This window comes from Oryza sativa, chromosome 12 (assembly GCF_034140825.1).
Source record: "Oryza sativa Japonica Group chromosome 12, ASM3414082v1".
Taxonomy (NCBI): domain Eukaryota; kingdom Viridiplantae; phylum Streptophyta; class Magnoliopsida; order Poales; family Poaceae; genus Oryza; species Oryza sativa.
Window position 1 is genome coordinate 952,948 of NC_089046.1, and position 15,458 is coordinate 968,405.

General features: G+C 42.4%; 1 protein-coding gene and 1 long non-coding RNA gene across 9 annotated transcripts; both read left to right on the plus strand.

The window, feature by feature from the left end:
- Positions 1–4,908: 4,908 nt before the first annotated feature.
- On the plus strand, positions 4,909–8,752 carry LOC9272283 (uncharacterized). Of its 4 annotated transcripts, none has more exons than XR_001541903.2 (5): positions 4,909–5,408; positions 6,380–6,616; positions 7,705–7,790; positions 7,892–8,346; positions 8,461–8,752. It is a non-coding gene; the product is annotated as an uncharacterized lncRNA (long non-coding RNA). The 4 variants fall into 4 exon arrangements; XR_003239854.2 differs by having other exon boundaries at positions 4,964–5,408; positions 7,895–8,346; XR_001541904.2 differs by having other exon boundaries at positions 4,965–5,408; positions 6,383–6,616.
- Positions 8,753–11,295: 2,543 nt separating this feature from the next.
- LOC4351349 (unknown protein 1) lies at positions 11,296–15,272 on the plus strand. Of its 5 annotated transcripts, none has more exons than XM_066306359.1 (3): positions 11,296–11,365; positions 11,582–11,681; positions 14,065–15,272. In XM_066306359.1, the coding sequence occupies exon 3, from the start codon at positions 14,114–14,116 to the stop codon at positions 14,837–14,839; it is 726 nt and encodes a 241-aa protein (XP_066162456.1). In that variant the 5' UTR covers positions 11,296–11,365; positions 11,582–11,681; positions 14,065–14,113; the 3' UTR covers positions 14,840–15,272. The 5 variants fall into 5 exon arrangements, with proteins under 5 accessions (XP_066162456.1, XP_015620434.1, XP_015620435.1 ...); XM_015764948.3 differs by lacking the exons at positions 11,296–11,365; positions 11,582–11,681 and adding exons at positions 12,049–12,244; positions 13,155–13,302; XM_015764949.3 differs by lacking the exons at positions 11,296–11,365; positions 11,582–11,681 and adding exons at positions 12,049–12,179; positions 13,155–13,302.
- Positions 15,273–15,458: the final 186 nt, after the last annotated feature.

The following is a 15,458-nucleotide window of genomic DNA, read 5'->3' on the forward strand; positions in this document are numbered from 1 at the left end:
AGATTTAATTGCAACGAATTTAATGGTGTAATCGGATCATGATTTGGATAAATAATTTAAGAGAAAAAAATAGTTTAAAGTGTTTTTGCACATGTTAGTGTATGTGTCAAAAATATAACATAACAAGCGTCCGATTTTCTGTTATCCATCAGACGTCCGAAGTGTAGTGGTCTCCCGAGAAAGCTATTTAGCAACCAGTCACCTGTCGCGCGCGGAGAAGGAGCGACGGACAGCACTGGAGGACCCTTTTTTCCTTTTTTTTTTGTTTTTTTTTCAATTTCGCTTCTTTTTTGGTTTTCTCTGTTTTTCTTTCTGCCTTCCCTTTTTTTCTTTCGGTATCTTTTTCGCTACGGCTCAAGCCTCCAGCGACGGATCTCCGCTGCGCTCCGATAGAAGTTGGCCTTTATTTGCAAGTTAATTTGGATCACAACTCAACACCAAGTAATAGATGGTGTTCATAGCTGTGTATGTTTTCATAAAGATTATGGTAGTAGGTGGTTCATACTTCATGCCAATCGCTATAGTATTTGTAGAATTTGCCCAAATGGTCAAACCCCATCACTGTAGCTACCATTTCCACATAGAGGGGACCAAGCTCTGTAGTCTGTACTGCCTGTTTCTACTGTCTGGTACTACTAACACATAATTTTCCAAAGAAAAAAAATCCATGAAATGACATCGACAAACACCATAATCTCAGAAATATCATCGACAAAAGCAACTTCCAAAAAATACCATTGCACAAGCCCTTCTCCCAAAAATGCCATCACCATCAACTCCACACCATTACAACCATTATTTTTTTTAATAATAACCATTTTGCCCTCAATGCAAAATATACCCAATTTTCACTGTCAAAGAAAAAAAATAAAATTTCTAGCCCTAACCCTACCGCAACCGATCCCGATCTAGCGCTCTCCCCAGCGGCGTCTAGACAATGGTGGCTCAGCGACGGTCCCTAGCGGTGGCCATGGCGCCGCTATGCTGGCGGTCCACGGGGGCGGCACGACAGGGTGCGGCGAGGAGGACCAGCACAGCGACGCGGTAGGACGCGGCAAGGAGGACCAGGGCGGCGGCGCGGCAGGGCGCGGTGAGGATCCACGGCAGGGGTGGCGCGGCAGTGGTCCACGGCGGCGGCCTCGCAGGGCGCGGCGAGGAGGTCCACGACGGCAGTGGCGACGGCGCGGCAGTATCATAGGGTGCAGCGAGGAGGTCCACGGCGGCAGCCTCGTAGGGCACGGCGAGGAGGTCGACGGCGGCGGTGGCGGCGTCGCAGGGCGCGGCGAGGAGTTCCGCGGCGGCGACGGCGCGTTCTCTCTCTCTCTCTCTCTCGGGAGCTGCCTATTTGCCATTGGGGAGTGACTAGGGATGAAAACAGAAGGAAACTATCAAATGATGTTGGTAAATTTGTAAGCTAACATAAATATAATTTGTTGTGAGCAAACAATGCAAAAATGATGTTGCGTGAGCAAATGGTTGCCTAGCGGTAAGATTGTCTTTTCATGCAACTTAACGGAAAGATGCTAACAGCAATTTGACGGCGATGGCATTTTTGGGAGAAAGAGGCTTGTGCAATGACATTTTTGGGAAGTTGCCTTTGTCGATGGCATTTCTAGGATTATGGTGTTTGTCTATCGATGGCATTTGATGGATTTTCTCTTTTCCAAAGCTACGAGTGTAGTTCACATTTATTTCGTTTCATGGTATATATGGCAAACTGTTGTAGTAACTGTCTTTCGGTATCGTCTATAGTGCACGAGAGACTATAGTTGTCTCAGATCTTATACATGCTCTTAAGCTTACTATAACCAAACTTTTCTATTTTGATATCATCTTTTTTTTTCCTCTGCTTGCGTTGTTCACATGCTTTTAACTCACAGATGTTTTACTTGCTTCAAGATTGGATATATTTTTTTAGGGAGATTAAGACTTGATATTTTGTTGCCCAATGAATCAATGATGAGAAAAATCCAAGAAATGCGATTGCCGAGCATGGTAGTGTGCATTCATCTAATATAGATTGATAGTTATTTGGAGCACCGTTTTGTTTGATGACGATACAAATTTGCAGTGTGTGGATGCAGATTGATTTTTCGGTTTGCTTCTTCCGTTGAGACCCCACACAATTGTTCAGTCCAGCGAACGTGAGTTTCCTGCTCTGCAGTTGATCAGGTCAATTCAGATGCCTCTCCCACGCTACCTCCAATCCCCACCCTCGGCTCCACACCCTCGACATTCTGCCGCCTTCTCCCGCGGCCTCCGGCCCTCGCCGTCCCAATGGTTCTCCCCCAGCCTTTGCCTCTGCCGAGTTCCCAGGTAACTTCTCTGTGGTGAAAGACTTGCAGCATTTGGATAGGAGGTTATTAAGATGGGATATTTTGAGGTTGATGTGCTCTCTGCAAGTAGAATGTGTGATTTCCCCTATTTAAAATGGCGCATTATTGAGCCTTTTTTTTCATCTGGGGGGCAAAGCTAGCACCAAAAGCTTAAACGTCCCCAAAACTAGCAGAACAGCTTTGGCACTACTAAACCCTACAACTAATGCAGGTTCAATTCCAGACAGTGCCCAGATGCCACCACGACGCCGCCGCCGCCGGAGTGTGGCTGGCATTGACCAGGACGATCTCCTTGACCCCGATGCCCTCGCTGACCCAGACAGCAGCTTCTACGAGATCAATGGCGTAAGGGTCCACCACAAGGTTTGCACCCATGAGGATTCCAGTGACCAATCTCCAGACTCTGGCATCACAAACGCTGACCAAAACCAAATTGGTTTGCCCATAGTGCTATTACATGGGTTTGGCTCGTCGGTCTTCTCTTGGACCCACATCATGCGCCCTCTAGCCCGCATTGCCGGTGCCAAGGTTCTGTTGGAATTAATAGATGGGCTAAGGCCCATTCGAAGATTAATTCTTTGGAAAATCACAAAAGTCCACCTCATGGGATGGCATGCATGCGGATTTTGGTATCACCTTACTTATTCTAGGAGAGGGAGACCTCCTTAAAAGGGAGGATGCCCTCCTAGCCACTCGCGCCTTTGTCGACGCTCGCAACCACGAGTAGTTCCTGCCGAGCAACCAGTCTTTCCGCCACCTCGGTACGTGTTCGACGTGTTGCGCATATTTGATCTGTTCATGTTTTACTGCTTAGTTTACATGTGTAGATCGAATGATGCGTTCAATCTAGTTTACATCTGCAATGCCATGATTTATTTATGGAATAAATTAAATCATTATGTGCTTATAATTTCAACAATCCAAAAACCTTATTATAGGCACTGTGATTTTACTATGGCTGGTTTTGCCGATGCACTGAGGCCGGATAAATTCACCGGTGTGCACTTTAAGAGATGGCAGATCAGGGTCACTCTGTGGCTGACGGCTATGAAATGCTTCTGGGTGAGTACTGGTAAACCTGAAGGAATTCTTACTACTGATCAGCAGAAGCAATTCGAGGAAGCCACTACTCTCTTTGTGGGATGCATTCTTAGCGTTCTTGGCGATCGTCTGGTCGAGGTGTATATGTATATGACCGACGCTAAGGAGTTGTGGGATGCACTGAATACTAAATTCGGTGCTACTGATGCTAGCAATGATCCTTTGTATGGCTGTCAGACACCGCGTGAAAGCATCTTTGATCCTTTTGCTCCAGGACCAGAGGAGTTAGCTTGTGCACCAAAGAAGAAGGTGATCAAGGCACCAGAACTTCCTTCACGAAGGCAGCTAAGATTTGATTCAGATGATTACCCTGTTAAAAGGTTAAGTTTTGAATTCGATGAAGCTGAGGAGGACGATCAGTTTCTTGAACAGATCTGCAAGATGTTTATTGATCTGATTATCTCAAATCAAGCACTAGAGACGACTGGAAAGGATCTGATAGGTTCTAATTCACCTGGAAGTTGTGAGCCTCTACTTATAGGCATTGCAGACACCTGCCCAGATGCGCCACTGAGGCGACCTCTTAAAGCGGTACAGCTCAGCCCAAGTATTTGTCGAAAGCTCGACTTTGATTCAGTCAGTCCAAGGTGTTTATTCGTTAAAGAGAATAAGTGATATCTTGACACCCTTTTGATCTGCCTAGGAATAGTATTTTGGGGCAGTTTTTGGCTACCAATTTCAGTTGCCCTGTGCCAATATGGTAACTTTGCTAACTAAAACTTGTAGGTAGTGATGCTAAAGGAGTAGGAGGCAGTTTAATAAGTTATACATGTAAGCTTTAATCAGTCTTCCTTTTGGGTGGGTTAGTCATATACAATTAGGAGTTGTGGTCTGTGACCATGTACCTTTTGTAAATCTTAAAATGGATAGCTGTGTCTGGTTGAACTAGTGAGTCTGTTGCAGGTTCATGATGTGGATCGTCTGAATGCTGCTCAATGATTATTCCTTTTTCTTTTCACAAGAACTGGGAGATGGTGTGCCATGCTTAAATATTTTCATTTATGTGATGAATGCAGCGGAGCAGTGAAAATCGTGATTGATAATGTAAAGTGCTGCTTGCTTGATGCGACAGTTAGTGGTGAGATTAAATAGAACCGCTGGATATGGCTGTTTGGTTTATACATGTGGCTTCATTATGACAATGTTTAATATGTTTGTTGTTTGATCATGTGAGGGTCCTAAATCCTAGTAACTCAGTATTTGCTAGTGAAAGAAGTCAGGACTCAGGATATGGTGTTTTCTTTTCTTTCTTTTTTTTTTTGCGCCAGGCCGAGTTTTCTGTGAGTGTTGGCACTTGGCAGCTTAAAGCTGTGGGCATGCTGTTGAGAAAGGTATGTTTATCTGAAGTTTGGTGCTTGGATTCGGAATTTTTGAATCAGTAGCTACTCCCTTCGTCCCATATCTTTACTATTTAAAAAATTCGTTACGGTGATAGTGAAGCCAAGGACAGACGATCAAACATGAGAAAGGTACATCAACAATTTACATGCCACTCTACAACGGAAAAAAAAGAAAGAAAAGGAAACGGCGCACACTCCTCGTCCGCAACAAAAAAAAAAAAAAAAAGGAAACGGCGCCGACTCCTCTCCCTCGACCGCCGCCCCTCCTCCGACTTCTCTCCCTCCACCGCCGCCTCCTCCACACCATCACCGCCCCTCAATCCATCCTCGCGCCTCCCTCGACCGCCGCCCCTCTGCTGTCGTCGCATCCCGCCTCCTCCACACCATCGCCGCCCCCCAATCCACCCTCGCGACTCCCCACATCGACGCGTCGGCGCCCCCATCGTCACCGTCGAGGATTCGCCATCGACGCCCTCCTCTCTCTCGCACTCACCCCGTGACCCGACGCCGCCGACTCCTCCCTCCTCCCTCATCGCGCCGAAACCCTAGACCCGCACCGCCCTCGACCGCCGCCCCTCCGCCGTCGTCGCATCCTGCCTCCTCCCCAAGGCCGGCGCCAACTATTCCCAAGGTTGGTGTACTCCCCTTCCTCTTGGTACTAGGTCTCTAAATCTGCATATTCACATGTTAATCTATTCCCTCTCCTCGGTTCGACGTCTATTGGTGAGTTAATCCATATTAACCTTGGTTGGGCACATATAGGAAGGCAGATACAGGCAGGCACACACATTGTCATCAACCGATGTAATTTGATTGTGACTGCATGCCCATAACATAATGCTTAACACAAGGACAGATTGAACATAAGCACAGCAACAGTAACTAAATACAATGGGTTCTGAACTTTTTTTTTTCCCTGAAGAAAATGGGTTCTGAAGTCTGAACTGAGTTAAAAAAAAAGTTCATTTCTTCTAGGACCACAGCATCAGGTTGATGCAGTTGGCTGAAGCCATTAGATCAGAAATTGATCAGGAAAGACTAATTCTGCTATTCAGCAAGACAAAAGTCAAAACTTTACACCCACTGTCCCGCTCGAATGAAATCTGAGGCTCGAAACATGATACAATAATCTTTTTGATAGAAACAGCATATACATTTGGTTGGCTCACTTGGCCCAAAGGGAATTTTTCAATGCATAAATGCTTATTTTTAGTATCGTGCCGATGTCTTCCATACTTCGATTTGTCGGAGTGGGAAATGAATGGTGCAGTGCAAGTTATCGAGGTGGTACATTACTGTTTAAGTTATCTAAACAGGATCGTACATATAAATAGATGACTTGAATATGTTTCACAGTGTAAATAATGGTAACATTGGGGAAAAGAGTATGCCATGAGTATTTAGCTTTTGTTATACTAACATACTAATATCCATTGGCGCAAGTTATACTAATATCCATTGTTTTATCCTTTGTGTTCATGAAATTTATGGCCGTTTCTTAGGTGGATTTCGTGTCCAAAAATTCGCTGTGATTTGATTTGACCTTTTTGTATTCATCAGGAGTGCTGATAACATAACTTGTATGGCTTTCATATACAATAGCAGGGAGTTGAAGGAGTTGTAGTTGTACCAATTTCTCTCCGTTATTTCCCAGCCGATCCCATCGCCCATGACCATGTTGCCCGCCTATCCTCCGTCGCTGCCTCCACGAGTCGCCTCACGTCTATCTCCTCCGCGCAACCATCAATCCCGCGTCGATCTCCTCCGCGTCCCCCTTCTGCGAGCCCCGGCCACCAACGACGGCGCCCTCTATTGCGGCAACCTCCTCCTCAGCCGGTGGTAAGTAACGTTGTAAAATTTTTTTCATGTTATGATTTCTTCCATACCCCTCCCCCCCATTTGTTTATAATGGAGTTTATAGTACATCTATAAAGCGACGTTTATTTGTTTGTTGTGGATGAAAATTTAGTGGATCAAACACATTAGTCTGGGGTTAGTTTACAATTTCTAATGTTAGTTTGCAAACTCCATATCCCAAAAAGTATTGTCATGAAAAAATATTGAATTTATATATGATTATGCTTTTCATATGGTTAGTGAAAAATGCGAGTCAGGGATTTAGTAAGAAATGCTGGAGCCCTCATTGTTCCTCTGCTCAAATTGACCAAATAGTACTGTCCACCTCGAACTACGTAGATTCTACTCTTCATATGCCTACTCTTTTTTGATCATTTGTACTGAGTCAAATAAATTTGATATGTAGCTTTGGTGTCCTTAAATGGCATGATTGTTTTATAAAGACCCTGTGATTTTATAAAGACCATGTTTCCTTTGTATGGACCTATGGGTAACTGCAAACAAACTTATTCAGTAGGTACTGAACTTAAGTACTCCCTCCGTCCTAAAATGTAGCTATTTCTAGCACAGTGTCTTGTCCCAAAATGAAGCTATTTCTTCACCTACCTCCTCCTCTCAACCAATCACAACCATTCTTCTTCACCTACTTTCTCTTTTCAACCAATCACACACTTCCTCCAATCATTCTCACCTACTTTCTTAATACCCGTGCCAACCTAAAAAATGGCTTTATTTTGGGACGGAGGAAGTATTTCTTTTATTTTTAGTCCATGCAGGACAGGATTTAAAAGAGATTGCTGGTTTATTTACAGCTTGTGCATTTCTAAATATTTGCAATCATTAATGTATTATTTGAATTTTGTAGCACACTATCAAGTAGAACACAAACTGAAAGGCCATAAGTCCTGTGATTTCTGCAACACCAGGATTATATCCACATTTGTTCTCAATATTAATTCAGACAAATGAAAAAGCTGCTAATATATCAATGACCACTACATATCCTATATAGCAACTGATTAAAGCTTCTAATAATAGAAATATTTACTAAAATATTTTCCTTTTCTTAGCAATGGGAAGTGTTCGGGCTGCCACACCATTAGGTGCAGTGAGACTGAATCTTGGAGATAAATTATTGAAGAACTGAACTCTAATTGTGAGTGCCTTTGTACTTTCTATTCTTTTCACCCTGATGGATCTTGTTTGTAACTGGTTTTAAATTCAATCACCTATTAACTTGTCTCCTGATTGCTAAAGAAGAAGATATGCAGCGCAATTCCAGTAACCAAGGTTCAGATCAACTCAGTTGAGGGAGAGGCAGTATTGCCGCCGCCTGGCTGCGCTCCCTCGAAGTCACCTACTACCTCACCAGGTCGGTACTACATGCAGACCAAGGTTCAGATCAACTCAGTTGAGGGAGAGGCAGTATTGCCGCCGCCTGGCTGCGCTCCCTCAGCATCACCTACTACCCCGCCAGGTCGGTACTACATGCAGCGACGGCCGCCGTCTCCACTCCTAGCATGCATGCAGTTGTTCGCTTCGCCTGGATGAGTGATTTGAGTCTCATGGGTGGCGTTGTGCGCACCGGGGTGGTTGCTTTCAAGCATTGGGCACTGGCCATGCCGTCGTTGTTGCTGGTGGTGGCAGCGCAGGGGATGGTGCTCTACATGGCCTCCAACTTTCTGCTCCTACTTGCTTGGCCACTATCTATGGTGAGACTCTTACTGTGATCACTTCGGTAGTACAGTTCCAGCATTGTTGCATTTGCTGCTGCAGTTTAGTGATACATATTCAGAAATTGTTCCCTTATTTTTGTCTTTTGCCAGATGAATTTGCCTGCGGCGTGTGGTACTGCAATAGGGGAGGATAAACCCATCGAGGCCATCTCAATTACTGGCATCCTTTGTGCTTCACCTAGGCAATGTACAGTTAGAGGCAATAGTAAAGGTCTGATTCTGCCTATAAATTCTAATCATTAGCCTACGGTCAGTGGAAGGGAAAATTTAAAACAGATTCTAAACTGAGACCTAACATTGATTTTATATTATGGACTTAAATCTGAAATTGATTTTGCTTGATGGATTTGAAATAAAAAAGTAGCACTGCATTTGTAATCAATTTGAATTTAAAATATTGTGTATCATGGACTTGGGGTTTGGGTTTTATAATGTCTATTAGAATTTTTTAAGGCTTATCAACATATAACACTAGATGTATTTTTAATCACCCGTTGCAACGCACGGGCACTCAACTAGTTATAGGGGATTTTGAGTTTTTACTTGCACTGTTTGACCACTTGTCCTATTCAAAAAAATTTGGAATTATTATTTAATTTTTTTGTGACACTTTATTATCCAAAGTACTTTAAGCACAACTTTTTGTTTTTTGTATTTGCACAAATTTTATAAATAAGACGAGTGGTCAAACAGTGCAAGTAAAAGCCCAAAATCCCTTATATTATAGGACAGAGGGAGTAGTAAACATCATGGGCGCATACGTTGAAGAAATAGAGAATAGTGAAATTACTGTATATATATCCAAACTGACACCGTGTTATATACATGAATCAAATCAATCCCAACACGCAGTAAGAAATATTGAAGAAAATCGTAGCACTGAATCCTGAATTCCTGATCTGATACTATCTGTAACGAACTAATGTGCCGCCCGTGTAGAATATAATACTCTACTATGTACTACTAGTGCAGTGCACCTGCGTAACAAAGCAGCATATCATACGGCTTCTCGTCTTGTCCCACGTCGCGATGCGGCATGCCCACCTTACGTTGCGTGCTTGGAAACTTGCAAATTAAGTTGGAATCACATGATCAATCAGAGCTTGGTGCGGTCGCTGCACTGCTGGCTACGCACGGCCATCTGCCCTCACTCCATCCAAGTGGTTGCCCCAACTCCTATGCCTTATTTCTTTTCTTTGCATGCTTCTTTGTTCCACAAGAACGGAGACTTCGCGTCTGCTCCACCCCTCTCCCCAATTAAACTGGGAATCACTAATAGGAGAAAAGGAGGTGAAATTAAATCTTTCCAAATTTCCATTAGTCATCCTAATTCCCAAATCTACCAATCAGAGCCTAGAGCAAAGGCTGCAAGGATCGGGACCTCAAAACATAGATGTCGTGAACGTCTCATTTGACAACTTCCTTGTTTGGTAGTCGATAGCGATTTTTATTGCCGGATTTATCTAAACTAAACTGATGAGAAGCGTCTGTCACACTTTTCTTCACCAATTTGAACTAGCTAATGATGATATGTGCATATTTTTATTTGTTTTGAAGAATATTCGCTTGAGTGTATTTTGGAAGTTTGTGACGAATGGAATGCTCGTGATATTTGGAAGTTTGTAATGAATGGAATACTCGTGATATTATTATAGACAATAACTTATTATGTTTTAACTAGTCCATAACTACGTACTACTCACGAATATTCTCTACTTTTTTATTAAGGAAATTATGTGCAAAACATTTTCAAAAGTTTTTGCCCTAGCAAGATAGGCATAAACCAATGAAAATAGACAAAGACCCAACAAGATAGGCTAAGACTGGAGGATGCCTAGAGAGGTTGTTGCCATCACCATTGCCATCTAGTGTGGATAGGGGAGCACCGCCGCCCTCGCTGCCTAGGAAGGGCTAAGAAGGACTAGGGGAACACTGCTACCTCGCGCTAAGGGAGGACCTCTGTCGTGCCGAGAGGGGCTGGTTGGCTAGGGGAGCACCACCACCGTCCCTCGTGAGCTGCAATGAGAGAGGCTGGATAATGCCTCTACCATGCATCACCAAACGGATTCTATCTATGAGTATTAGATGATAAAATATCTTGGATTCATTGTCAATCTTTCATTTTAACCCTTTCATTTTGTTAATATTATGAAAAGTTATTCATTCAATTATTTTTTAATGCATGCCTTGAGTTTATATGTATTTTCACATAAACTTCTCTGTACTGTTAAAATTGAGTATCAAAGTCTCACAGGCTTATTCTTTAACCTGACTGGCGTGTTTCATACGAATACATAAATGACGGAACAAAGGTATCACAGGTGTGTTTCATATGGAGAGATGAATGGCAAAACAAGGTATGTAAAGTTATAATTTTCTTCACTGGTCATGAAACACAGGTATTTTGCTTGCAATAGATAAATTCCATTAAACCAGGAAAACATAAAATTAACTGTCTCTTAATCATTATGATCTTCGATAACCCGCAAACTAGCCTCAACATAGTATACACATGAAACCCACTCATTTAATGATTATTTGCACCTATAGATTTCTAAATAATCACGACCATTATTATTTTATTATTTTTTCCTAAGAAAAAACTCCTTAGGCAGTGGGAAACTTTCATTTTTCACCAAAATGATGATATGTATAGGCACGCCTATTTCGCGGGAAGGATATGCTAAATTGCTACACGCGCGCCAAGGTTGCCCGCCCAAATTAGTTTTCCCTCCTTTTGGTGCATTTTACTCTCCAACCCACTGATTCTTTATTTTTCACATATATTCCTCAGTGGTCCAGCAGAGCTGCCTTGCTCCTCGCTAGTTGTTGTACAAAGGAATAAAATTAGCAAATGAGACATTCTATGGGGTGTTTTGTGAAATCTTTGTTTTATTTTAATAGAGGGGATTGTTTTGGCGGCGGGAGGCCTCATCCCAATCCCGGTTGGTGCCACCCAAACCAATCTCGTGCCCCAATCCAGAGCCGCCGCGAGGTATTTCCTTTCTTCCATTTTCTTAACCATTTCTACTTCTCAATCTTTCTCTCACGCAGATCCAAAATGCTCCTCTTCTTTCTATGGATTTTTTTATGGTTTTCACATGTTAGGGTTCTAGTGAGCTTTATCTCTTTTTTTCATGTGATTTTTCGGCTTTTCTCACTTCTTAAAGCCCTAAATCTACTTCTTTTACCATGTGATTCTAATTTCTAGGTGCGCCAACAAGGAACTCTTATCCGGTTTGCTCCCCATCTCATGTATTGGGTTGGACTGGAAGATCCATCCGGGCTTGGATTGATTTCTTCTTTTGTTGGTAAGGAACCCTGTTTTGCTTAATTAGATATCTGTTGTAGTCTTGTCCCCTTTGTTTGTGGTGTGAGGGATCAAATCCAAACTTCTTAGCGCACCACGTCGCCGTCAAGCGAGCGCTCGGGTAAGGTTTATGGTGTTATTCAGCGGCGGCATGCGCAAGCCAAGACACCCAATAGGGCTACAATAGATCTTGATGTAGAGACCACACGTATTTGACATTTGGATCTCTGGATTAGTACCATTATAATACTAGCAACTTTGAGTATTTCACTGTGGTGTTCAGTTAGGGCGTGTACGTGTTTGGTTCCCAGCAGATTTGCCTGCTCTTGCAGAAGCCATGGATGGGGTCACCACTCACCAGTACCACCATCCCTCCTCATTTGTTCCAAACCAGTGGAAAGCTAGGGTTCCGCCGACTCGCGAGTGGCGGGAGGGCCGGTCGTCCGTCAGCACTGCATCCTCCCTCTCTTTCGCTAGCCGCCATCGCTCTCTTCCACTGGTTCGCTCTCTCCGTCTCTCTGCTATGCCCCTCTCTTTCGTCGACTCTTTCCGTTGAGCTCTCTGGTAAGGGCTAGGTTGTCTTCTCCTCCCTTCCTTCGATTTTAGCCGATTTGTTTGGATTAGACCGACCGTGTCCCCTTCATAAATATGCTAGATCTACTAAAAGCTGACATCTTTCTTGGTTGATTTCGATGGAATGAAATGTCTAGTGGCTTGCTTTTCATTTTTCCTACACTTATTCCTATTTTTCCTGTTGATTTGTGTTATGCCATTGTATCTTTGGCTACAAATACAAGTTACTGATAAGGCCGGATACAATAGTGCCTTCTTTTAAATTGATACTGACAGATACACACTTGATTAATAGTGCTTATTTGTGATGCATAAGAACAGATATGCCCGCACTTGACCTTATTCGATAAGGTCAGGCAACCAAACATGCCCTTTCTAAGTTTCTGTCTTTCTGTGATCTTTCTCAGTATTTTATAGTTCAAATGATCTTAGCAGAACTGAGGCCACCTCTACACTTGAACTGAGCAGAATTTATAAGAGTACATGAACAGATTTTTCTACACTTGTTCTTTTTTTCGTGCTGTTAGGCTGGGAAAGATGGCCAATGATGATATATGCTGCTGTTTGTGATGCATGTGAATAGATTTTTGCTCTACACTTGTTCTCATTTTCTTGCGGTTTCTTTTTTCCTACACTTGGTCTTATTTTCCTTTTCCTTGTACTTTTTCTTTTGCTACATTTGATAGATACTGGAAAGAACAGATACCAATGACAGTAGCTACTTCACATTCTTCATATATCTGAGGCCATTGTTCTGCATTTATTTACCTGCTGGAAATGAGGCTCAATGATGTCAAATTTCTGCACATATTTGCTACATTTTCGAGTTATTGATGTCAGGCAAATACTATCAAGTTCCTTGTTCATCTTTTGATATCAACTGATGTACTCATTTTTTTAGGTAACCACACTTGATTTTGACATGATCAAGTTTTTATATGAAACCGATACACTCTGCACTTGCTCTTTTGGTAAAGATCATACTACTATTAAGTGTTGATGCTCTTGGAACCTGATCTCTGCAACTCAGATCCTGTACTATTTCAAAGGTACAGGTTATCCTGTTTACTTTTACTATGTTTCAGGAAAATGTGATAATGGAAAAACTTGTGAGATCAAGTGTAGATATACTGGAAAAACGCTGGCTATAGAGAATATTTTTAATCTTTTATGTATGAGTCATAGCTGCATATAAACCATTGATACATATATAGTAGGCAAAAAGTGTGGATGAAGGTCTTCCAAGGAGCTAATGCATAGAAAGCTTTTTATTTTTTAGGTTTCCCCATTATCCAATTAGACAGTCGGAAGGTGCTTTATAAAATAGATGTTGATGGTTAATTGATATCTTTTTACAGAAGTAAAGAAACATATATAATTGTTGTATATATACTTGGACTCAGACTCTCAGAGTGATGGGTGAACAGTTTGAAATTCGGTAAGAAATAACGGTTATCGACAAAAGGGCTTTGGTTATATTAGATGATGTCAGTGATTTCACTCGGCTTCTAACAAGAGTTGAAGCTCTTTGCTTATTAGTGGCTGACGACTACCTTGGCGCCTTGCATAGTCCTTTACTCTTTTAGAACAATTTTACATTCATAGCAGTTGCCGTTACATCCGGGGCTAGTGTTTTGTCGATAACCACTTAATTTTGCTTTAGTTTCTCCTGTGACCATTTTTGCCTTAGTATCCCCTAGAAACCTTTTGGAATCTTCTTGGGTGTCCCTTGTTTGTTTCGGTGATCATTTTCTGTTATGTCCTGGTTAGTTTGTGGTATTTAATTTTTTCTATTTCTTATTTCATTGTAGGTTTTCATTTTGCAAGTCATAGCAGAGGTTGACTCCACATTACTCCCAAATGGATCAAGGGGTGGATAAGAATGTTATTGATAATTCGCTAGTTTCAAACTGTGACTTCCCTGTTGTAAAAAAGTTGGACAAGTGTGTAAATGAAGAAGCTTCTGTGCAATCTCCCTTTGAAAATAAGGACACAAGATCCCTTGGCATGGTATGTGATCATGAAAATAACAAGAGTGGTGTTGCTGAGGTGATTACACCACCAGAGAATGAAGCGATTGAATCATATATCTCAAAAAGTGTTGCAGATGAAGATCCTTCATATGGATGTCAGACACCGCGCGAAAGCATCTTTGATCCTTTTGCTCCAGGACCAGAGGAGTTAGCTTGTGCACCAAAGAAGAAGGTGACCAAGGCACCAGAACTTCCTTCGCGAAGGCAGCTAAGTTTTGATTCAGGTGATTACCCTGTTAAAAGGTTAAGTTTTGAATTCGATGATGCTGAGGAGGAGGATCAGTTTCTCGAACGGATCTGCATGATGTTTATTGATCTGATTATCTCAAATCAAGCACTAGAGACGACTGGAAAGGATCTGATAGGTTCTAATTCACCTAGAAGCTGTGAGACCCCTTCTTCAGAGCCTCTACTTACAGGCATTGCAGACACCTGCCCAGATGCGCCACTGAGGCGACCTCTTAAAGCGGTACAGCTCAGCCCAAGCATTTGTCGAAAGCTCGACTTTGATTCAGTCAGTCCAAGGTGTTTATTCGTTAAAGAGAATAAGTGATATCTTGACACCCTTTTGATCTGCCCAGGAACAGCATTTTGGGGCAGTTTTTGGCTACCAATTTCAGTTGCCCTGTGCCAATATGGTAACTTTGCTAACTGAAACATGTAGGTAGTGATGCTAAAGGAGTAGGAGGCAGTTTAATAAGTTATACATGTAAGCTTTAATCAGTCTTCCTTTTGGGTGGGTTAGTCATATACAATTAGGAGTTGTGGTCTGTGACCACGTACCTTTTGTAAGTCTTAAAATGGATAGCTGTGTCTGGTTGAACTAGTGAGTCTGTTGCAGGTTCATGATGTGGATCGTCTGAATGCTGCTCAATAGTAGTTCATTTTTCTTTCACAAGAACTGTGAGATGGTGTGCCGTGCTTAAATGTTTTCATTTATGTGATGAATGCAGCGGAGTAGTGAAAATCATGATTGATAATGTAAAGTGCTGCTTGCTTGATGTGACTGTTAGTGGTGAGGTTAAACAGAAAACCGCTGGAAATGGCCGTTTGGTTTATACATGTGGCTTCATTATATGTTTTGAAACCTGTAACAATGTTTAGTATGTTTGTTGTTTGACCATGTGAGGGTCCTAAATCCTAGTAACTCAGTATTTGCTAGTGAAAGAAGT